Genomic DNA, 25,905 nt, shown 5'->3' on the forward strand with positions numbered 1-25,905 from the left:
ACGGTACTTCATTAAGTTAATCTTTGGGTACATTCGCACTAGGCATTTAATTATTTTGAATTTATAATGTAATATTGTAAAATTGATACCAATCGAAATATTTCAAATCGTGTTCCTCATAAATTATAAAACGAACGTGACATTTCAATGTAAAGGTCATACAATTTTTGAGGTTTTCACTGTTCGGTTGAATGTAATACTTGTTGGATATTTAAATAGAGATCATTGGACTGCTCCAAATAAAATACCTGAAATTTTTCAATAATTAGGCCTCGGTCTAAATTGATTTCACCTTACGTTTATGATGTAGAATGTACTGATTAATTTGTTAAATATGATTCATTTTATATTTCTAATGCTTGGATTTCTTCTAATGCTGTACCAGTTAATAAACTCTAAAACAAAGGGAAAGCAGATTCCTGGCCCAAAAGGTTTACCTATATTCGGATGTTCCTTTTATTTGAGTGCAGAAAACACTCATGTCAAATATGCAGAATTCGCAAAGAGTTATGGAGATATATGTGAAGTTCAACTGCTGAAAAACAATGTGATTTTACTGAATTCAAGTGACTTAATTAATGCGATTTCGGAAGATAAATACAAACAATACTTGAATGATAGACCAGAAACTTTCTATGGTGAAAACATTCTCTTTGGTTCACAAAGCACTGCATTCTACAAGGACGGTTACTGTCATACTCACGATAATCTGCGAAAAGGGTTTGCCAGGGCGGTTTATGCGTTTGAACATGGACATTGTTCATCATTTGACGCTGATCTTAAGACGCTGATAGAGGATGATCTGGCAAAAGACATTAAACTTCATGCAGGGACGGCTTTCGAATTCACAAGCATGATACAAAAATCATTGACAAGAGTTCTCGCATTTGTGGTAATTCTTTGTTGAATTTAAAGTGTTTTTCTCGCTATTCAATAAAAGTTTAATTTAATGTTAACTAAGAAAATAACAGAAACATGAATAAAAAGGTATATGATTATTCTTTATATAAGTACAATCATGCAATATTGGAGAAATAATATCGAAGCAGACGTTACTTATGCCGTATACAATCCTTAATGTCAGTTCATTTAAATAATTGTAATTAAAAAAAATACAAGTTCTGTAGGATTCTTTCTTTCAAACTGAGTCTGCAACACTTCAAATTTTGCTGTTTGTGCGTTCTTTAGAAATTCCATTTCTGTCAATAGTAGATATAATCAATAGCTTTATCTGCCATTCAATAATATTGTGTGGACTGGCGTATAATACCATGAAAAATATGGATGACATTTACTAAGCAAGAAAGTAATCATTTCAAAAAGTATTACCTGAATCGTAATAAGACGTGAGTATAACTTTGTTCCTATTTTTACTTAGTATCCAGCTTTATTTGTCATCTAGTGAAAACGCTGTATTTGTGTTAATTTGCGTTGAAGAACAAAAGTTGATATTATATAAAACTCTGATCATAGTCACCTTCTATTTTTCATAGTACTTCATAGAACTGCGTTCGTAAAAATAGTAAAATATTTTAAAGCCAAATAAAGTTTGATACTAAGTATGTAACTGTTCTACAGAAATAAATTAGAAATATTGTCCGGTCGCTATCGCTTCCGTAAAAAAGTTTTTCATTTCCGTAGAACAGCAAGGATGAACACTAACATATACATATCTTGATACCGTTAACATCATCTGTGTTACTATACTCAATGCACACAAAATGGCTGCAGTATACACTATATGAACTTTCAGTTGACTGGTGAGATTTGTAACGATAACGACGATGGTTTGGTAGCAATAATTGAGTACACGGATATGGTGAACATAATGGTGAATCCTAGCATAAACAACATGTTGACTTCATTTCCGTTTCTACACAAGATTCCGGGACCTTATGCATCCTACCTAGCCACAATATTGAGAGCAAAGCACGTCATTGTCCAAAGGTTTTTTATACATCAAAAGGTAACGTAATAACGTTAAAAGGCATTAAATTAAATTGCTCAATAAATGATTTAATCTAACAAATAAATGATATTATGAAAAATATCAATATCAAATTCAAGCTTGCTATTGCCAGTAAATTCTATTTGTAATGTGTAACATGTTACGGAGAATTATAGCATATATATTTTATCCTCAACCTGCTTGTAGCAACTGAATAAACCTTTGCGACCAGTGCGTACCAAGATCAGGCGTCACTGTTCGCTATTCAGTCAGTATCTGTTTTGAAATTTTCCCAATTAAATAGTTTTGTCCAAATTAAAAAATGATCGTTCCATTTTAGATATTTAGCGTGATTATACTTAAAAGTTTACAATTTCACTGAATACTGAATGTTTAATCATTTGCATAAACATTAGATATATCTAGCTCCTCTTGTAATCTTATTTAGGAAAGCTATACACCTGGAACTATTCGAGGATTTGTAGATTTTTACATCAAGCAACAAAACGAAGATCTAGAATCTGGAAAGGAAATATTCTTCACAGATGAAAAAATAATTTGCCAGATACTTGAGCTATGCGCTTCCGGTATGTAATAACTAAATATATATTCAAACACAATTGTGAACTATTTCCAGCATTTGTTGAAAAGGCCTCTGCTCGATTTAAATGTGAATATGCACAATCTTTCTTTAGCTATATAAGTAAAGGCCGTACCTGATGACAGAAAACAAGACTTATTGTATGTCATTAACCAGAATAATAAAGTGCTAAAATATAAAGCAGATCAAAGAGGAAAGTATAATTTAGTACTGTTTTGTATTCCTTTTTTCCCTTAAGTTATACTGACAACGTGTGAAACAATAGATAAATGATTGAAGAATAATTCAGTGCTGTTTTGTATTCTTTTTTCACTTAAGTTATACTGACAACGTGGGAAACAATAGATAAATGGTTGAAGAATAATTCAGTACTGTTTTGTATTCTTTTTTCACTTAAGTTATACTGACAACGTGGGAAACAATAGATAAATGATTGAAGAATAATTCAGTACTGTTTTGTATTCTTTTTTCACTTAAGTTATACTGACAACGTGGGAAACAATAGATAAATGATTGAAGAATAATTCAGTACTGTTTTGTATTCTTTTTTCACTTAAGTTAAACTGACAACGTGGGAAACAATAAATAAATGATTGAAGAATAATTCAGTGCTGTTTTGTATTCTTTTTTCACTTAAGTTATACTGACAACGTGGGAAACAATAGATAAATGATTGAAGAATAATTCAGTGCTGTTTTGTATTCTTTTTTCACTTAAGTTATACTGACAACGTGGGAAACAATAGATAAATGATTGAAGAATAATTCATTACTGTTTTGTATTCTTTTTTCACTTAAGTTATACTGACAACGTGGGAAACAATAGATAAATGATTGAAGAATAATTCAGTACTGTTTTGTATTCTTTTTTTCACTTAAGTTAAACTGACAACGTGGGAAACAATAGATAAATGATTGAAGAATAATTCAGTACTGTTTTATATTCTTTTTTCACTTAAGTTATACTGACAACGTGGGAAACAATAGATAAATGATTGAAGATAAATTCAGTACTATTTTGTATTCTTTTTTCACTTAAGTTATACTGACAACGTGGGAAACAATAGATAAATGATTGAAGAATAATTCAGTACTGTTTTGTATTCTTTTTTTCACTTAAGTTATACTGACAACGTGGGAAACAATAGATAAATGATTGAAAAATAATTCAGTACTGTTTTGTATTCTTTTTTCACTTAAGTTATACTGACAACGTGGGAAACAATAGATAAATGATTGAAAAATAATTCAGTACTGTTTTGTATTCTTTTTTCACTTAAGTTATACTGACAACGTGGGAAACAATAGATAAATGATTGAAAAATAATTCAGTACTGTTTTGTATTCTTTTTTCACTTAAGTTATACTGACAACGCGGGAAACAATAGATAAATGATTGAAGAATAATTCAGTACTGTTTTGTATTATTTTTTCATTTAAGTTATACTGACAACGTGGGAAACAGTAGATAAATGATTGAAAAATAATTCAGTACTGTTTTGTATTCTTTTTCACTTAAGTTATAGTGACAACATGTGAAACAATAGATAAATGATTGAAGAATAATTCAGTACTGTTTTGTATTCTTTTTCACTTAAGTTATACTGACAACGTGGGAAACAATAGATAAATGATTGAAGAATAGTTCAGTACGGTTATGTATTCCTTATTCACTTAAGTTATACTGACAACGTGGGAAACAATAGATAAATGATTGAAGAATAATTCAGTACTGTTTTGTATTCCTTATTCAGTTACGTTATGCTTACAACGAAGGGAACAATAGAAAAATGATTCAAGAATAATTCAGTACTATTTTGTACCCCCTTTCCACATAAGATATGCTGACAACGTGGGAAACACTTGATAAATTATTTAAGAATAATTCATTACTGTTGTGTATTCCTTTCTCTTTTAAGTTATGCTGACAACGTGGGGAGCTATAGTCAATACATTTCTGTGCTTAGTTAACCATCCGGAATACCAAGATAAGATATTTGAGGAACTGAGCAATGTAGCGTGTTATAATAAGAGCTTAGAGTATGGTGACAAGGCAAAATGTCCAACATTAGAGGCAGTTGAGATGGAAGTTCATAGATATGTTACCGGATTTCCATTATTGTTACCTCGAAGTAATAAACACCATCTAATGTTTGAAGGGTACAACTTACCGAAGGACAGTATTGTAAGTGTTTTAAGAATTTCTTTTTAAGTTATCAGAGCAATTTTTGATATTATTCATATAGTCATTTGTCAAACAAGTATGCTTCATAAGTGAATGATATTGTAAAAGATGCGGCAGTATTAGTAACTGCATTTTACAATTGATTTGATAAAAGTCACTAGATAGAGGAGGATTCAAACGGTAATAATGTATTATTTAATGATATAACTTTGTGTTTAAGTTGGTAGGAAATGTTTGGTATATACATCATGATGAGAAGATATGGGGCGATCCTTGGAACTTCAGACCAGAGCGATGGCTTAACGGTCAAGGATTCTTAATTTCTAGTGATCATGTTCTTAGAAAGAAGTAAGTTCTCAAAGTTGTGTGATAATTAATCAGCATAAATAAGATTTCGTTTACATACATATAAATTCGTTTAAACAAAAGAGTTGATGAAGAGTAAATAATAATTAATATATCATATGTATAGAAATTCACAAAGATATGTAGTCATAACAGTCATGAATTTTCTTAAATATATAGGGTAAGGGATGAACGTATATTTGGAAAGAGCATGGTGTTGCCGATTTAGACAGGTGTTGCAAGATTTGTATGAATTGTAATATCGTAAAGCCAGATTTTATATTTGACTTGCAATAATAGATTGTTATGATTGTAAGAAATGTCTCCTCTCACATCTCGGGCTCTGTTTTTATTTATTTATTTTCTGTCGATACATTTGGCAAATTAATGTAACAACTAAATCACTTAACAAGTGTTTAAATAAACATAAGAAATAACATTATAACAATATTTTCCGGCTGGCTTCCATTTGGCAGAGGTAGGCGAAGATGTGTCGGTGAACACTTTACTAGGTCACGTTATTTCGTTTATGTAACAACACTGCTCAGACGATGGAAGTTCGAAGCGTCACCGGGAAAATGTGGTTCCTGTGATCCAAGAAACTCAAATCAGTTTGACATCAAGGTGACAATACGATCTAAACCATTCTTTTGCAGAGCAATTGAACGTGACACATAATAAAGCTTGCTTGGCGCGCAACGTATGATAACTGAAAATGTGCGGACGATTAGTCACTTTATGACTCGCTTTGTAACACATACATTTCAGACCTAATAAATAAGCCATCAAATGGGGTAAACATAGCTTTTTTAAGTAATATCATAAATAGAGGATTCATAGAGGATGTTGAGTGAAGGTAGGTTCATTACTGAATATGATTAAGGAGTTGAGACTTGCATAATTTTATTTTATCCAACTCCTTCAATATATTAAGTAATAAATTCGAAAGTACACAATTATCATATTCTATTGACCATATACCGAAAATAAAAACTGTTTACATTGAAAAAGTATCACTCTTTCATCGACACGCTGAATGTGTAACGCTGACATTAAAAGCGTCTCAAAGATGTTGACGTCACGTCAAAATATATGCACGGCCGCACAATATCATTTTCACGGAGTCGCAAAAGTGTTACAGTGATAAAAGAATATAAAAGATTTAAAGTGTTTTTTTTTTCTTTCTTTCTTTCTAAATGATATAGGAATCAATGGAGACAGCAGACTATATACGTAAATAATCGTATTGTTATAATTATGTGCACGTTGCCAAGAAAAGTGTTAATTAGAACCTAAATGAACGCAGATCTATAGATGTAAAATTACGCTACAAAAATAACGATTTGGACTAAAGTTGTTTCTGTATATATCCCATGGCTGACCAATATATATATATATATATATATATACTGATTATTCTCAAATTCCATTCAGTCTGACGCTATATTACATTCGAAAGTATTTATTAGATATATAGTTAAGACATTATTAGTAGAAAACTGTGCGTACGTTCCTTTTTATCATCTCATAAAATGTTAACTAACTATATTAATTAATGTGTTTAATGTTTAATAATCATAATATCAATTTAAGATACGATGTTATATTTTAATAACTTATTAAGATGTGTGGGGTGATTGTATCGAATCAGAATAAAGCCACAGAGAAAAGATGGCGGTGTTTTCGTGGTAGTTTGTTTAAACGTTCTATTCCTACTGAAACAATCAATTCAAATCAAAACACCTTCAATGCAAAATTTGTTGTATTTGTTAATAAAATGATAGAAATTTTATCATATTGTTCGTAATCTGTTCGTACTTCACGTGATCAAGGCGCAAACTACACGAAGTGATGTCCTGTTAAATACCCCCTATGAAACTTAAAATATATGCATGTATAATTATACAAAATATAAACAATAAATAACCTTATTTCTTGGAATAGAATATAGCAAGCATAAAAAGGACTTTAAATGCTGGGTAAAATTCCATCCCTCCTACCACCCTCCAAAACATGCGTTATTTATATAATCGCTAAGTACTATAGTTGCTATAGTTGCTTTACTCTCAGTTCGTTTTAGTATAATTTTTACGTATCAATAGATCTACGTCTTCAATTTTCAAATAGTATTTTTACGGTCACTAGTTATTTCGCGTTTATATGATATTAGTATCATAAGGCTATATTACTCGTCTAAAAATAAGATAGATACAAATGCATGTTTCTTGTCTTTACAAGTTGTCTCAATCTTATTCATTAATCTCTTAAAAAATGTTAAGTTCATCATATTTTTTTTCTACCGTTCCTTATTTTAATTTTGTAAAAACACAATATACATGTATAAACATTAACTGTATTTTAACGCCCATGCATATTTACATTAAGTTGAATCAAAGGTCAATGAACCTTTTTTAAAGGCAACCTAGTTATATATAGACACTATGCCTTGCTAATACAGTCCGGTTAATACACTGGTTTATAGTTAAAATACAGAAAGTGTAATACAGGAATGTGAAGATTATGTTAAAGGGACTAAACAATTGTGTTCTAAATGAACTAACATTTTTAACCATAAAATCCATAAATTGCGAGAATACAGGCTATAGAGAAGAAATCCAATATCTAGCATTTCACTTATTTAATAACAGCTGAACATAGCGTATACAGGTAGGAAAACAATAATTATCTTTTATCACAAGAAATTTAATGTTTAAAAAGAGGGCTTCATTCTTATATAAAGTTGAAAGAGATAAAAAAGAATGTGGAGTTAATACTAGATGTTACGTAGTTAAGTACGCTGACAGTAAGGTGGTGTTAATTAAGTAAACACAAAATGTACACTAAACATTGATTTTCTAGGTCATTGATACGTTCGGCTTTCTACGGAGTACTGTAAGCGCCATAATTATAATCGGATTCATATGATATTAAGTGAACATGGTGCAGACATAAAGTCGAACTACATTCAGTTATGTTAAAGAATTACATAAAATACTTTACATTGAGGTTTAAAAAATGTTAGCACCATTCTGCGTGTTGTTTGTTTCTGAGACACATACCACTAATGGACATATATTAAATGTTTAAATGTTCATGTAGGTATGTCAAATGTAAAGGTCATACTTTCTTAATTAATTGGCATTAATATGCATGTACAATATATTTGATTTATCTATATCTTGTCTCTATATTTAGACATGGCTAACAAAGAAGCGGCCGAGAAACTGCATTTTAATGTGGACTTATACAAACAAGCTAAGTATCATCTGCAGTTTTTGAAAACTATTGAAAATATCCCAGAACTAAAACAAACAAACGTACTGAAGCGAGCCGTTTACAGATATGAAAAATTTTGGCTACCGTTAGCTGCTGACCATACCGACGAATGTCTTGTCGCTCCATTAGACATAGAGTGGGTTTGGCATTGCCATATGTTAAACCCGGAATCATATGAGAGAGATTGTCAGACAATCGTTGGCATAACTATAAATCATACACTTTATTATCAGGCTTCATTTTTAGAAAAACAAAACGAGGCACGACAATACTGGTTACAAAAGTATGGAACACAAGCCGAACCTTTTGACATAGACTTCACTACGACAAATGATCAACATGGTGCTCCACAATATGCTTCACAGTTCGAATACGACATCATTAGAGCGGCGGGGAGGCAGGCGGTGTTTTACTATCAAGTGTCGTTACCACATTTCAAAGATGGCATGTTTCTCAAACATTCTGTTTTAAGGTACAAACAGTTCTTATACATTAAAACTAAAGTTGAGCAAGTCTTCCTTGTCCCGTGTTATGATATAGACATCATCTGGCACACCCATCAGCTTAATCCTGTCGTCTACAAAGATGACATGGTTAGGATAATTGGCTACTTATTTAACCATGACGACAATGTGAACGATAGAAGTGAAGGTTCTAAACTTTACATGGCTGGAAAGGAGACAAGTGAAAACTGGAGGATATTTTACGGCGAGAATTTCTCACTACCAGGAGCAATGTACCGAGGTACACCACCACAGGGACGCCTACATGTTGTCGATGATCTGTTACATCTAAACTTTGATAAAGAATACATGTCAGTTAACAAAATATGTACCATTTCTTTGAACAAGCTGATATTGACAATGTCATCTGGGGATTCAAATAGATACAGAAGTGTTAAACTGAAAGGATCAATCTGTAAAGGGTTCTTAATAGTTAAATCATGGCTATCTTTAACATGCCGGTTTTCTTTCTCTTCTGAAGCACCCGACTCTATAGAAATGACAAGTGTTGGTTATTACAAGTTGGATACAAAAACTGCTGATAACATTCGGTTTGAAGTATATGGTCTGTCGGGGGTTGCTTGCTGTAAATCTGAAACTTTTTTAGGATCTGGTACATTGAATGTGCTACCAATTATAAATCAAAGGCAATTTATACAATCTGGTGGAACAATACAAGAGAAAATCACATTTGGTAACAATATATTTTTGGATATTGAGGGCTGTTTTTCGCCACTTGAGTTTGAACACGAAAACGGGGTACAAATGCTTCTGCGTAACAATGTACAAATCTGTCTTGAGAGAGGACAATATAAAACAGTTGCCATTCCAGAAGATGTTCAACTACTCTTTGGCCCGGTAGCTCTAGAAAGTCGTCCTGAAATTGCAAGCAGCCTATGTCAAACAGCTACACATCGGTAAGATTTCATTTTTAAATTAATATTTTTATTTCCTTTTGGCGATCTAGACTTTGTATATCGCACAATGTTTCATGATTTTCTTCTCTGAAAATATTAAATATATTCTTAGAGTATGCCCCCTTGTGAAAGATTATGAGATGAATAAACTAATTTGGTGAGATATTATATTGTCGTCTATTATTTTATATGTTTGACAGTAAAGCCTGATTTTTGAAAAACAATCTGTTTGATAGGAGATCACGCAAGCTAAGTTGTGAAAATAAACTATAATGACGAATAAGGTGAATGTAAAATCTTTGATGAGTCTGTTCATGAAAGGTATCTGTATGTGAAACACCATGTAAAATCAAATTGTACTATATATAACAAGAAATAGTTGAAAAATTGCCATAAGCAATTGCCTTTGAAACATAATTTTTTTATTTCAAATCAGTGTTAGTATAAGGACTGTCTTCCCATGGTTTCAGAGATGAAACTGGGAACAGTTCTAATAGTAATTCCGTATACCTCGGAGCATGAGTATAAATTTTTAGGAGTGTGTCAGTTTTTAGCAGTATCTTTCAGTTTAGGGTCAATTTGTAGAAATGTTATTGAAGTTAATCCCAGTATGTAGGAGTATCTTTCAAATAAGTGTCAGTATGTATCGGTGTCATTCAAATAGGTGTGTGTCTTTCAAGTTTTTGTCAATATATCCTAGTGTTTTTCTATTTAGAGTTTTATACATAATTATAGGCGTGTCTTTAAAAGTATATGCTTATATGTAGGAGAGTATTTTCAGTTAGCGTCAGTATATAAGAGTTTCTTTCATGTAAGTTTTAGTATATAGGGCCGTCTTTTAAGTAAGTGTCAGTATATAATAGTGTGTTTCAAGTTTCAGTATGTCTCAAGTCGGTGTCAGTATTCAGAATTGTCCTTCATGTGTCAGTATGAAGGAGTATCTTTCAAGTTAGTGTCAGTATGTACAGGTGTCTTTCAAGTAAGTGTCAGTATATAGAAGTATCTTTCAAAATGTCAGTGTGTAGGAGTGTATTTAAATCTGGTGTTAGTATGTCGGAGTGTCTTGCAAGTTTGTGTCATTATATAGGTGTGTCTCAAAAGTAACAGTAGCAAGAGGCCTTATATGCATGAAAGGCATTTTTAGAAATGCAATAAAAAGACAAAATATCGGTGCTCAGTTTTGAAATGTCAGAACACAGCATACAAACGTTTTTAGTCAATATATTTTCTTATATTTGTTCATCAGTCTCTGTACCGAGTTAAGGTATGTACTTAAATGAATTAAATATTGATTATTTAATACAGTTTTATATATAATCTGTTTTATCCAGGTTTAAGAGCAAATTATCCGGAGAAACATTGCCTTTTGAAGTTACAGTCTTTCATAGTCAGTCCTTGCTTATGTCAGTGATTCAAGTTATTTGCAATAACAAAATGGTCGCCGTAGCTCACCTAATTGCATCTGACCAACTTCCGCTGCCAACACAGGTAAGTGACACTTTATTTCTCAGCCTGTCCAAAGTACATGTAGTTGTACAAAGACAAATGGTAGAAACTTCCGCTGCCAACAATGTAATTGTACCTTTTACCCTCTTTACGTGATGGCAACATATTGAAGAGGAAACATACCTTATGCAAAAAAAGTAAACATATCATTTTAATAAATGGGACAACTGAAACCAAAAACCGCCAAGTACTGATAAAAACAGCATACTAGTATTCGAGTTAATCAAAATTTACATTTCGTTTTCCAATCAACATGCAACACCAATAAGGATGCCTAAATGTAAATAATAGTACAAAGTATTCTTAAAAAATTGGACCATTAAATCTTACAATTAAAATTAGGTAGATATTTTCAATGGGAAGGTAACAATTTAGGCAAATAGAAAGTTTGATTAGTGTATAAGATCCTCGGAAACTTACTGTGATGATGATGTGTTGTAGGTTGTAGCAGTTAATGTAAAGCTTAACCCGAAGGAAGGAGAGCGAGCCGTCCTTATCAAGAACAACGAAGGTGACTGGGGAATCGTTATAGGTCGTTGGAGATATTTTAAAAAAGGCATGAAAGGTAGTGTCTGAGTACAAATTGTATTTTTTAACAATTTTTTTTATTTTATCTTTGTTTTTATTTTATATTTGTTATATTTTCTTAAATCATTAATCAGTAAGTTTAATGTATGATGTCAAACAAGTTGTAATTTTTATATAATCTTGTACACCATTTCTCGAGTCGAAAAGGTGTTGTAAGGCGAGTTAATGGCATACCATATGGAATTCTTCCGGAACATTTTTATGCACGTCTGTATAGTATGGAATTGAGTGTAATATTGTATTAATTACATGACATAATAGATCTAAAACAAGAAAATGCCGAATATCGGCGAAATCAAATTGATGGGCCTATGTATATCAATATTTGAAATAAAAAGAAATACGAATTCAGTTTATTTCGCTGAAAATAGGCATAAAATAATCATGTCAATTGATACAAATATATGATTGGAATCTCGGGAATCTAATCATTTGTGATGGTAATGTAAGATAATAATTTGTACAAGTATAACAAATTTTGTACGCTTGTGCCTTTTTACAAATTTTGTCTGCTTGTGCGGTTGGTTTCTAAATAAATAATTTCTTCACAGGTGAAAGAGCTGTGTTTGTAAATCGTGGACAGCTTACGGCAAGATTTTACAAGTTTTCAAGCGACAAGATAACAGATATCAACCAGGTTGCCCATTCTCCCATTAATAAGCTGGCCATTGAAGGATTTGAAGTCGACATTACAAGCAACATTATTCTAATTGATACAACCAACAAAGAAATAGCAGAAAATATTGCACTTGTATTTTCTGTCTCTCTTTTACATGTTTTATGTGTACCGAGACCGGAAGGATATGTAGATGGTCAAAAGGTAGAACCGACCGGAAGTTTATTTCGAGGTGATAAATCAGTATCTGTTGTTAGCTATGAGTACCATTTCCGTTTTATGATAGCCCCCAGGATTACACAGCAAAAACGCCTTCAAATTCATAATTTTAAATGAACTTTTTAAAAATGACCAAAGTTTTTATGTGTGGGGGAAGAAAAATAAAATGTGACGCAGATATGTGGAAAAAAATTCAGGCAAAGGAAAAAGTGATGATCCTAAAAAGCAAAACCCGGGTTTGGATTTGGAGCAAGGTTTTCTGCCCTAAACATGGGGCAATCAAAGCCGCCCATTGGTAAGTGTCGGGTTTTAGAGGGCCCCAAAATCAGGCAGGGAAAACGGGCGCCTTTTGTGGGTAAGTTAGGTATGGTATTTGGGAAAATTCTGGCACTGTTAATAGGGGAAAAATTGGGGGGAAAAAACCACTTAAAAACTTCCAAAAAACCCCGCAAAGGGGCTCGTCTTGGGACTAGTCATGCAAAGTATGGTATTAACAGTTATACTCCAAAATCACACAAAGGTGCTCGCTCTGGCACTGGTTATTCCGGTACAGAGACAAAAAGTGGAACTGGTGATTCCTCAAGTTTTGCCGTTGACCATTTACACATTTCTGTATTAGACTGTGACAGTGGTGGTTGTGGTGGCGGCGGTGGGGACAGTGGAGGAGGATGTGATAGCGGATTTGATTAATAATATGCTACAAAATCAGTAACTTGGTATTTGAAACAAATTGTATATCATTCAAAGCAACATAAGGTTATGTCCGAAATTAGCAAAGCTCGCATTTTTGATTTAGTTGTTAAGGTTACATGTAAACGAGTCTTTATAGAAGTTAACACATGCAAAATAGCATATGAACATGAAATAGATCTAAGATTAACCCCATATGATGTATTTTAAACAGGTTTTTTTTTGGACTATATGACAATAGAAATAAGGCTTCGAAGACGTGTCCAAAAATCACATTTCAATCTGGTAAGAGACAAACTCATGAAACGTGTCCGAACTTTGTTTTATATTCATTAACCTAACGATAGTTAGTGAACCACAAGGCAGGGACGATTTGACTAAGATGCATAATAGTGCAAAACTTTGTACAGGTCTACTAAGAAATTACACATGATTTATAACCACAAGAAGATTTTAATGTGTTTTATATCACTCCATATAAACAAAAAGACTCCGAAAAATGGCCTATTTTTACTCCTGGGCCATGACTTATACAACTTTTGTAAAGACACTTAAGGTGATGCATGCACGCAAACGATCTACATGTACACTTTAGGGATTGTAGTTTAGTAGATTTTTAAGATGCTTGCTACATAAGCTGTCTTCCTACCCTGACTAGCCCTTATACGCATTGTAATTGTTCAGACTCCATTTCTTTTGTGTTTTAATCATTTTACAAAAAGGTCATTTATGAAAATTTAAAACTTAAATAAAACCTAAACTAAATTCAATTGTTACTTTTTTGTCTTTTCGTTACAAGTGTGCCATAAAAGTATACACAAAAAACTAGACATGTCTCTAAACATTGCAAAACCATACATATTTTTTCAAGTATATGCAGCATTAAAAATGTTTAATTGAAATAATTTGTTGTTTGTGATCAATAAAATTTTAATTGCTGTTTTAAAGCGCGAAGACCTTCCTGTCCTGTTTAGAATTAATACTTTAGATGATTTCCTTATTCTTAAAGCTAATCGAGTCTGCAACTTTCATGTAATTTTGCTGTTTTTAATGCTTCCAAGGGTTCAATTTCTTCCAGATATTTATATTTGCAAAACCATTAATATAATTTCTCAATCAAAGGCTTAAATTTACATATATACATGTATATTCACTTTGGTTATTATTTTACTGATTAATTACCAATGCATCTGACGTCAAATACATTGCTCATATGTATTTAAAGGTATTGAACATTTGAAGCATAACATAATGGTAAAATAAAATACAAAGTAAACACATTCCAATAATTTTTTAAAGCAGTTAACATATATATATTTCTGAAAAGAGGAACATGTTTGTTAAATACAAAAACTCCGGGCCCACACATTGTCCAAATTTTAAAAAGAGTTAACAAATTCACTCAGTTATTGACGGAAAAATGAAATGTAAACATAGTCATATTACTTGACATGAGTTATGACCTTTTGTTACTGTGAAAAAAATATCAATTTTCATGTCATTGCTATTTCATAAAGTTGAAAAATATTCAGTTTACCAGTAAAAGTATCAAAACACATATACAAAATCAAAGACCTTTAGCTTGAAGAAAAAACACCAAAACTAAAAGGACCACTTGAGGTATGTTTTGTTTTGGTTTCAGGGAGCACCAACGCAATTCATGTCATATTTCTCCGGCACATAAAAACCCCGGTACGTTTTCATAGTTGTGAAATTATAATTAGCTTTAGTAAACATCAAATTGAATATAGGGTTGGTGAAGAAATATCATAGGTAATGATGATTTTTACAATAATAGGTGTGGATGAAGTGTATATCAAATAATTAAGAAGAATATCTGGGGTTAGAGATGCATTCATGTTTAAAAAAGGAATGATGTTGGCAAATTTAGAAAATAGTTACAATATTCCGCTTCATTTTGATATCCTATAATCAGTTTTCATATTTGTCTTGCATCAGTAAGGTGTTATGATTGTAACATCTAGGTCCCAAATTTTGTATATTTTCTTTTATTTGTCAAAAGATTTGAATTATTGATAAAACAAGTAAATCATCATTTGGCATGTGTTTACATAAAACAGTCACAATATTTCCTATGGCAGAGGTAGACCAAAGACTTTACTCGGTCACGTTATTTCGTTAACGTCACAACACTTCTCTGTCTATGGAATCTCGAAAAGTCACAAGGAAAATATGGATCGTGTGATCCAAGAAACTCAAAGCATTTTGACATCAAGGTCAAATATAATCACATACAATACGATCTAAACCTACCTTTTGCAGAGCAATTGAACGATCGAGACACATAGTAGAACAACGCATGATAATTCAGAACGCTTAATCATATGATGACGAATTTTGTAATACACATGTACAAACTTCTCAGACCTAATAAATAACCCATCATGCGTCTGTTTATCCTCATGGACCATATTGGTCCAATGGAATATTGAAATAAATTTATCAAACTTATATAACAGAACAGATTTTGATTTAAGTTTTATCTGTAATGTATTGACCGACCGTAAAAAAGAATTAAAAGCAATTAATGATCGTTCCCAAAAATTGTCTTAATTATAATCGCAAAATAGGTAGTAGTTGCTCAACTCTCTATCTGATTTACTAAAGCACATGCGTGCGTATGCCATATATGTTACGGTTGAATGCATACCTTCTGTCATTACTACAAGTACAAATTAAACAAGACATTCTGTCAGGGAATCCGTTATTTGACTCAGTGGTCTATAGTGTTAACGTGAGGTTGTAAGTTAGAATCGTCACCAAGACGGGATCTTTTTATGTATTTGAATCTTTTTGTGACGAAAACAAATGTGTGTAAGATGGGGCATGACCGGTATGCCTGACTCCTGGAACTTGTTTGAAAGTCGATATAATGTCCGATTTATAGACCGAAATCGTCATCAAAATGGAAACTAAATCAATTTATCATCAATGATGACTTTCCAAAGAGGGGGTGTTCCTTGATTCCTGTGCTTTTGCGGCGGCGTTTGTAGCAAGATTTTAAATTTTTCAGGACAACATTTTTGTAGAACTTTGTTGTTACCGGTTACCGTTCTGCCTTTTGGTACTGGAATTGCATTACTGGTCCCTTATTATCAAATAAAATCACATACAAACTTTTTTAAACAGTGCGTTGGCGGTTGGTAATACTTTTAGTGGCCCATATTCTATTTCAATATTTCCGCTTTGGCTCAAAATAGTAAACCCATGTCGTATCACCAGTAAAGAAGTTGGTGAAAGCCTTTTTGTTATACTAGTATTTGGTATACATTTTGAGAAGCTTTTTGCATTTGCAACACGGCTTCTCTTTTGTTCGTCTGTTAGCAAATGGGGTATCCATCTTGCATTCATTTTCCGAAAATGAAGATATTCTTAAAATACCATAAAATGAATTTAATTTGTAAATTCCTTTGAAAAGTGTTCGAAAGTCTACGACCCTTGCTGGAATGTACGGAGAAATCGGAAGATATTCGATGGCGGTACGAAGGAACATTATATTCATTGGGGAACAAAATGGTAAAAACTGAGCCCATCATGTTAAATATTAGATAACATCGCTTTGGGCATGTCAGACATATAACTAAAGATTTCAAGGTAGCATAGTCTAATTAACAATTCGTTATACTTAATAACACCTGTATGTTTATGGTAATATTACTTGAGTTGGTTTATTTAATAGATTGTATTAAAAATGGAGAACGGTCACTGAACCATTTAAAGACAACCTAGTTATGTATTGAATCTCCACCTTGCTAACGTTATAGTTTAACTGTGAACTTTTCGATAAAGTTGAGTTAAATATAAATAGTTATATATAATTAATAAGGGACATATGTGTTTGCGATAACAAATGTTTTCTAACTGAACTACATATTTTATCATTTAACAGACTACAAGCTAAAGAATGTAAATCCAATATCTCTATATATAGCATTTCATTAATTTACAACTGGACTCTATAGTTTACCTGGCGTAAACAGGTAAGATGTTATCACCTGATATAATATGTGCAATTTCGCGGATAAACTATCTTATGTGAGACTTAATTCTAATATAAAGTTGCTTAAAGGGAAATAAATATAAAGAAAATAATCGATTTTAGCATAAAATGCAAAAATTCAATATCTATTTTTGCATTTCACTAATTTACAGCTGGACATATAGAGGAATTTTACCTGGTGTTATTAACAGGTAGGATAATATCACCTCATGTATAATATATGCTATGTATTTGGTGGATAAAGTTTCTTAATTGCGGCTTAATTCTAATATAAAGATGCTTAATTAAAGGGAAATAAAAGTAATGTCTAGACAATAATCGATTTTTTCGCATTTAAGTGTTGATGTATAATCATATATTGGTTCGGTTTTCTACGGAGTACCGTATGCGCCGTAAGATTTCACGTGAATTTATAAATTCTGTTGTGGTTTTACGTTAAGTGTACATTGTGTAAATAAAATCTTAGTATCAATAGGTCGACCTTTAATCTGTTATGATGAGGAATCACGTGAAATACTTGAAAGGTGAGATTAAGTGAAACTTTATAAAATGCCAAAAATGTCCCGTGATATTTGTTTTTGGCACACATTTATGAAAACACATAAGATGTTCAAATTGTCATGTAGTTGTAACAAATGAGATGTCATCCCTTTTTTAAAAAAAAACTGACATTAATATGCATGTACAATATATTTGATTTATCTTGTCTCTATATTTAGACATGGCTAACAAAGAAGAGGCCGAGAAACTGCATTTTAATGTGGACTTATACAAACAAGCTAAGTACCATCTGCAGTTTTTGAAAACTATTGAAAATATACCAGAACTAAAACAAACAAACGTACTGAAGCGAGCCGTTTACAGATATGAAAAATTTTGGCTACCGTTAGCTGCTGACCATACCGACGAATGTCTTGTCGCTCCATTAGACATAGAGTGGGTTTGGCATTGTCATATGTTAAACCCGGAAGCATATGAGAGAGATTGTCAGACAATCGTTGGCATAACTATAAATCATACACTTCATAATCAGGCTTCATTTATAGAAAAACAAAACGAGGCACGACAATATTGGTTACAAAAGTATGAAACACAAGCCGAACCTTTTGACATAGTCTTCACTACGACAAATGATCAACATGGTGCTCCACAATATGCTTCACAGTTCAAATACGACATCATTGGAGCGGCAGGGAGACAGGCGGTGTTTTACTATCAAGTGTCGTTACCACATTTCAAAGATGGCATGTTTCTAGAACATTCTGTTTTAAGGTACAAACAGTTCTTATACATTAAAACTAAAGTTGAGCAAGACTTCCTTGTCCCGTGTTATGATATAGACCTCATCTGGCACACCCATCAGCTTAATCCTGTCGTCTACAAAGATGACATGGTTAGGATAATTGGCTACTTATTTAACCACGACGACAATGTGAACGATAGAAGTGAAGATTCTAAACTTAATATGGCTGGAAAGGAGACAAGTGAAAACTGGAGGACATTTTACGGCGAGAATTTCTCACTACCAGGAGCAATGTACCGAGGTACACCACCACAGGGACGCCTACATGTTGTCGATGATCTGTTACATCTAAACTTTGATAAAGAATACATGTCAGTAAACAAAATATGTACAATTTCTTTGAACAAGCTGATATTGACAATGTCATCTGGGGATTCAAATAGATACAGAAGTGTTAAACTGACAGGGTCAATCTGTAAAGGGTTCTTAATAGTTAAATCATGGCTATCTTTAACTTGCCGGTTTACTTCCTCTTCTGAAGCACCCGACTCTATAGAAATGACAAGAGTTGGTTATTACAAGTTAGATACAAAAACTGCTGATAACATTCGGTTTGAAGTATATGGTCTGTCGGGAGTTGCTTGCTGTAAATCTGAAACTTTTCTAGGATCTAGTACATTGAATGTACTACCAATTATAAATCAAAGGCAATTTGCAAAATCTGGTGGAACAATACAAGAGAATATCACGCTTGGTAACAATATATCTTTAAATATTGAGGGCTATTTCTCTGTGCTTGAATTTGAACACGTCAGCAGGGTACAAATGCTTCTGCGGAACAATGTACAAATCTTTCTTGAGAGAGGACAATATAAAACAGTTACCATTCCAGAAGATGTCCAACAACTCTTTGGTCCGGTAGCTCTAGAAAGTCGCCCTGAAGGTGCAAGCAACCTTTGTCAAACAGCTACTCATCGGTAAGAGTTTGTTAACTTATTTTTATTTCCTCAGAGCGATACATTCACCGCGCTTTATTTGTATACAAGTTTTATGTTGCTCATTGTTCTCTGATTGTCTATGAAAGTATGGCATTTAGTTTATGAGTACTAGTATAACTTGTCGTGTGAAATGTTATTAGGTGGATTAATTATTTTTATATGGAGTTTTTTTATCTTCTGTTAGCAGATATACATTGTATTTGACTATATTGATAAAACATTATATGTAGGAGTGTCTTTCAAGTAAGTGCTGGTATAAACTAGGGTCTTTCAAGTTTGTGTCAGTATTTAACAGTGCCTTTAAGTTAATGTCAATGAGTGGGAGTGTCTTTCAAGTAAGTAAGTAAGTATGTAAAAGTGTCTTTAAAGTTGGTGTCAATATGTAGGAGTGTCTTTGACGTTGGTTTCAGTATGTAAGAGTGTCTTTAAAGTTAGTCTCGGTATATAGGAGTGAACTTAAAGTTGGTGTCAATATATAGGAATGTCTTTCAAGTTAGTGTTAGTATGTAGGAGTGTCTTTAAAGTAAATGTGAATGTGTGGGAGTGTCTTACGTAAGCGAAAGCATGTAGGTTTTTTTAAAGTTGGTGTCAGTATGTAAGAGTGTCTTTAAAGTTGTTGTGAGTATGTAGGAGTGTCTTTAGAGTTAGTGTCAGTATGTGCGGGTGTCTTTTAGGTTAGTGTCGGTATATAGGAGTATCTTTAAAGTTAATGTCAATATGTAGGAGTGTCTGGAGTGTCCGTAAAGTTGTAGTCAGTATGTACTAGTGCCTTTCAAATTAGTGTCAGTATGTAGGAGTGTCTTTAAAGATGTAGTCAGTACGTAGGATCAGTATGTAGGAGTGTCTTACAAGCTAAGGTTAGTGTCAGTATGTACAAGTATCTTTCAAGTTTGTGACAGTATGTATGAGTGTCTGTCAGTGTAAGGGATCGTCTTAAGGTTAGTGCCAGTATGTAGGAGAATCTAATATGCCTTAAAGAAACAAACACACATTTTATATTTTCTCGATTTCCTTAATGCGTAATGGAATGGAAAGAATAAAGGTGACCATACATGCATTTTAGATCAGTCAGAACTCTGTGTACAAACGAATATAGTTAATGCAGTTTCTTAAATTTGTCTATCAAACACTGTACATGTAGTAGGTTTATGTGCCTACTTGCTTTTAATACCTTTATTATTTTATAATGTTTTAAATATAATTTTTTTAACCAGGTTGAAGAGTTTATCTGGAGAAACAATGCCTGTTGAAGTTACAGTCATTCATAGCCAGCCGTTGTTAATGTCAGTGATTCAAGTAATATGTAATGAGAAGATGGTTGCCGTAGCTCACCTGATTGCTTCTGACCAACTTCCTCTGCCAACGCAGGTACGTAACACTTTATTTCTCACCTGTCCATGGTAGATGTACACATTTTCACAGCTAGTGGCAACAACTTCTGCTGCCAATAGACCAACTACCGCATTAAGACCCAGCATATATGTAGGTACAAACAAACTTTTAGTGTTACAGCTTCGAAAATAAGCGCAACAGGTTGTCTAATCTATTGTGGCGGGTTGTGCACCGTGAAGCTATAACGGTAAAAGTTAGCTTGTACCTACGGATTACCTATGGAAAACCCATGGACATTTGCCGATTTTCCGAATAATATCTATACAATTGAGTGACACAGATTTACCAATCTGCTGCTAACACGAGTGGTATCAACTTACGCTGCCAGTACAAGATAGTGGCGCTATATTTTATCAGCCTACACATGTACTTGTGCCTATTTTCATTGCCAGCACAAGCTATAACACAGCTGCCAGTACAAGTAAGCGGTGTTTTATTTCTCAGCTATTTAAAGTATTCGTACTTAATTTAATTGAAAACCTAAGTGGCAACAACTTCCGCAGAAGTGGCACTTTTTGACAGCCTTACCAATGTAGTTGTACCTAATTACCTATGCTTACACTAGTATGTGATTACAACCTTTCTGTTACATGATAACAACTTCACTATTAACACAAGAACGTGATAACAACATCACTATTAACACAAGTACGTGATAACAACATCACTATTAACACAAGTACGTGATAACATCTTCACTGCTAACAGAATTACGTGAAAACAAGTACAATGCTAACACAAGTACGTAATAACTTCACTGCTAACACACGTTCATGAAAACAACCACACTGCTAACAAAAGTATCTGATTACAACTACACTGCTAACACAAGAAATTGATAATTCACTGCTAACACAAGTACGTAATAACTTCACTGCTAACACAAGTACGTGAAAATAAATACACTGCTACAAAAGTATGTAATAACAACCACACTACTAACACAAGTACTTGATAATTCACTGCTAACACAAGTACGTAATAACTCAACTGATAACACAAGTACGTTATAACTCAACTGCTAACACAAGTACGTGAAAACAAATACACTGCTACAAAAGTATGTGATAACAACAACACTACTAACACAAGTACTCAATAATTCACTGCTTGAAAAACAAATACACTGCTTACACAAGTGCATGATAACTATTACACTGCTAACACTTGCACGTGATAACAACTTTTTTCACAAAAAACGTGGAAACGGGTCTATTGTAAGAGACACATACTTTCTACGTAAAAGTAAACCATATATTATTTTTAATGAATGAGATATTTTAATCATAGTCTGTTACTAAAATATGCCATGTACTGGTAACAGCAACATACATCATATTCTAAAGACATAGAATATGAAAAACAAGATCAACAAGGAGGGCGGCGTTCAATGAACGCAACCCCTGCACGACCAAGCAGCACAGGACCGCCGGCAAGGAGCACAGCAGGACCCAAACAAAAACAGAGCATCGCATAAGGCCAATCACCGACGGGGGAAAGTCACGTGTCTGTCATTTTATCTTCAACATATAACAACAATATTGAAGACAAATTGTCATGAATAGTACTTGATTTTCTTTATACATCTGAAATATTAATATACTGTCACAATGACTCGGATAATGCGCAAATTATTTCAGTGGGAAGGCAGCAACTGTGGCAAACACAAAGTTATGATTTTATACAATGTACAAAGTTCTAACAATGATGATACATTGTTTCAGGTTTCTGAAGTTAACGTTAATCTTAACCCGAAGAAAGGAGAGCGAGCCGTCCTTATAAAGAACAACGAAGGTGACTGGGGAATCGTTATAGGTTGTTGGAGAGATTTCAAAAGAGGCATCAAAGGAAAACTAAGTACGAATTGTATTATTTAGGAAATTATCGGTCTCAGTGGTGTTTATTGGCTATTTAACACCGTTTCGAGTTTTGATACTTAGTCATTAACCAAAAGAATTGACCATGACGGTCGTAAGCATGAGTGCTTAACATTTTCGCATTAAATCAACTAAGGCATGTTAGAATCAAATTCTAACAAACGTTTTCATTTGTAATTTGCCATTACCATTAATCAATCTGTTTCAGAATGTTGATAATAATTGCTACATTGTACTTTATTATTTAATCTGTAAGAATATTAGTAAAACAGATGATAAAGAGCGAGTTTGTGGCACGCTTCGTGGATTTTTATTTTTAATTTTTAGAACAAGATGAAATGTCACCGAATGTAAAATTCTTTTTTATCACACCACATTATAAAACGAGAAAATGGTGAAAATCGCCGAAATCACAGTTTAATGGGCCACCTGTACATTTTTGTGTTATTAAAAGAAATAAGAATTGATATATTGAGCTGAAAATAAGCATGTCTTGTATTAAAGTATTTTGTTGGAATCTTGCAAATCTATGTGATGGTCAATTTATGAATAAAAGTATGATAATTTGTATCAGGTAAAGGGTACAGAGCAATACAGTCCGTTAGACGCATAAATATACAAATCTTGAATGCTGATATGGTTCAATTTGTTTCATTTGTGCGTCCGTGTGTGTTGTTTTAAAATAAATTATTTCTTTACAGGTGAACGAGCTGTGCTTGGCAATCCTGGACAACCTACGGCAAGATTTTACAAGTTTTCAAGCGACAAGATAATAGATATTTACCAATACAAAAGTAGTAGACTGGCCATTGAAGGATTTGAAGTCGACATTACTGGCAGCATTATTCAAATCGATGCAACCAACAAAGAAATAGCAGAAAATATTGCACTTGTATTTTCTGTCGCTCTTTTACATGTTTTATGTGTACCGAGACCGGAAGGATATGTAGATGGTCAAAAGGTAGAACCGACCGGAAGTTTATTTCGAGGTGATAAATCAGTATCTGTTGTTAGCTATGATACCATGCCGTTCATGATAGCCTCAGGATTACACAGCAACACGCCTTCAAATTACTATATAAGTAGAACGTTTGGAAATATGACATGTTGTATGTGTGGAGGAAGAGAAATAAAATGTGACGCGGATATGTGGAAAAAACTTCAGGGCAAGGACGGGGATGATCCTAACAGCACCGGTTGTGGATGTGGAGGCAGCACTTCTATAAATCATAAGCAATTTTCAGCCGGCTTGGTAGGTGCCGGTTGTGGAGGTTGCGGGGGTCGCAAGTGCCGGTCAGAATGCGGCTCCTGTGGGGGTCATGGAAAGTACTATATGAGCGCTAATACTTCAAAATCAAGCAAAGGTGCTCGCTCTGGCACTGGTCATGCCGGTACAGAGACAAAAAGTGGAACAGGTGATTCTTCAAGTTTTGCCGTTGACCATTTACACATTTCTGTATTAGACTGTGACAGTGGTGGTTGTGGTGGCGGCGGCGGGGACAGTGGGGGAGGATGTGATAGCGGATTTGATTAATTATACTCTCATCAGTCATTTAACATTTCAAACAAATATTATATTATTAAACGCAAAATAAAGACATCAATCTACTTAATTGGCAAAGCCCTCATTTCAAATTAGGTTTTGGTGTCGTGCAAACGGGCTTGCACACAATATAAAGTGCATATAAATAAGAAAATTATATATAGAAATAGCCCAGATAATGTACACTTAAACAATGTTAATGGATAGTTCTATAACGATTTTATAACATTATAGGCACAAGGAAACTTCGAGTGATATGTTGACTAAAATCAAGAGCACCGCAAAGGCGGATCAATATAAGCCTGATTCTGGCACAGGCACGAGTCTCGGACTTGGGACGAAACAATACGACCAGATTGAAACTAAAAAACCTGTGTTCATCTTAAATGTGTCAAAAAAATGTAAAATAAGAGCCCTCTTAAAATATACTGTAAGTTAAGAGAAGGCCGGAAAGTCCAGATTCGAGCCTACGAGCAAGTTCATTTCTCGGGCCGATGTGAAAACAATTGTCCAGACAAATTAAACATTTATCACTATTTAACATTTGTATTAAGCTTCCAAATGAGACCGACCCCAAGTATCTGGCCCTTCCCGTTCAGGAAATGCGCGCATTCTGCTAAAATTCCCTGGTAGCCAAATTGCGGCACAAAGATTTAGTACGTAAATACAGATAAATACACGTTTGTCAGCAGAGTGCAGGTCAAAATCATTTGAATTTGCTAAATACATGTACTCATTAATAACTCAGTTTTGACAATTTTATTTGTTTTCTGACACATTTAAGATTACGGTTTTTTTACAAATCTTGTCATATATTTTCTTCCCATGTTCGATTCTCGTGCCTGTGGATTCTGGTTTATCAAAATGTTATTTCAATAAAGGAATATACATGTATTATTTATTTTATTCATTAACCTTACGTTACTTGGTGAACACGACGGGCAGTGTAGATTTCAACTGATTATCACTCTATAAACAAAGTGACTCCGAATACACCTCGTTCATGATTTACATGTATGTATATCACTAGGACCACAAGGTGGTGCATACATACAAGCGATCTACGTCTATGTTATGTGCATTGTAGTGAGAGGTTTAGGAGATGCTTATAATATAAGCTTTTTCTTACCCTGGCTAGCCCTTATAGACATGGTGATAATTGTTCAGAGCATTGTTTTATGCATTAATCACTTCACAAAAAGTTGGCTATAAAAAAATCAAAATATTATTAAAACATAACTATAAAGTCAAGAGTTTATTTGTTTATTTTATTCTTTCGTTGCAAAAGTTAGCCAAAAATCAATAAACATGAAAACTAGACTTGAATCTAAACAGTGTAGCACCATACATATTTTTGTAATTTTTCAATACTTTGGAAAAAAAACAACATTAGAGTCAAATAAATTTGTTGTTTGTTATCAATAATTTTTTTATAAAG

At 33.3% G+C, this 25,905-nt stretch overlaps 3 protein-coding genes across 4 annotated transcripts; all 3 read left to right on the forward strand.

The window, feature by feature from the left end:
* Nucleotides 1-334: 334 nt before the first annotated feature.
* LOC132744217 (cytochrome P450 1A1-like) lies at nucleotides 335-5,085 on the forward strand. The gene is made up of 5 exons (XM_060732850.1): nucleotides 335-892; nucleotides 1,754-1,966; nucleotides 2,397-2,535; nucleotides 4,468-4,733; nucleotides 4,954-5,085. Exons 1-5 carry the CDS (start codon nucleotides 335-337, stop codon nucleotides 5,083-5,085), a joined length of 1,308 nt encoding a protein of 435 aa, XP_060588833.1.
* Nucleotides 5,086-7,612: 2,527 nt separating this feature from the next.
* Nucleotides 7,613-12,820, forward strand: LOC132744218 (uncharacterized). The gene is made up of 5 exons (XM_060732851.1): nucleotides 7,613-7,745; nucleotides 8,274-9,774; nucleotides 11,106-11,262; nucleotides 11,722-11,845; nucleotides 12,420-12,820. Exons 2-5 carry the CDS (start codon nucleotides 8,276-8,278, stop codon nucleotides 12,818-12,820), a joined length of 2,181 nt encoding a protein of 726 aa, XP_060588834.1. The 5' UTR covers nucleotides 7,613-7,745; nucleotides 8,274-8,275.
* Nucleotides 12,821-17,241: 4,421 nt separating this feature from the next.
* On the forward strand, nucleotides 17,242-25,892 carry LOC132744229 (uncharacterized). Of its 2 annotated transcripts, none has more exons than XM_060732872.1 (5): nucleotides 17,242-17,394; nucleotides 18,134-19,634; nucleotides 20,870-21,023; nucleotides 22,772-22,904; nucleotides 23,626-25,892. In XM_060732872.1, exons 2-5 carry the CDS (start codon nucleotides 18,136-18,138, stop codon nucleotides 24,456-24,458), a joined length of 2,619 nt encoding a protein of 872 aa, XP_060588855.1. In that variant the 5' UTR covers nucleotides 17,242-17,394; nucleotides 18,134-18,135; the 3' UTR covers nucleotides 24,459-25,892. The 2 variants fall into 2 exon arrangements, with proteins under 2 accessions (XP_060588855.1, XP_060588854.1); XM_060732871.1 differs by lacking the exon at nucleotides 17,242-17,394 and adding an exon at nucleotides 17,430-17,605.
* Nucleotides 25,893-25,905: the final 13 nt, after the last annotated feature.

The sequence above is a fragment of the Ruditapes philippinarum genome, unplaced genomic scaffold, assembly GCF_026571515.1.
Source record: "Ruditapes philippinarum isolate M1 unplaced genomic scaffold, ASM2657151v2 ctg1491_1_1_1_1, whole genome shotgun sequence".
Taxonomy (NCBI): domain Eukaryota; kingdom Metazoa; phylum Mollusca; class Bivalvia; order Venerida; family Veneridae; genus Ruditapes; species Ruditapes philippinarum.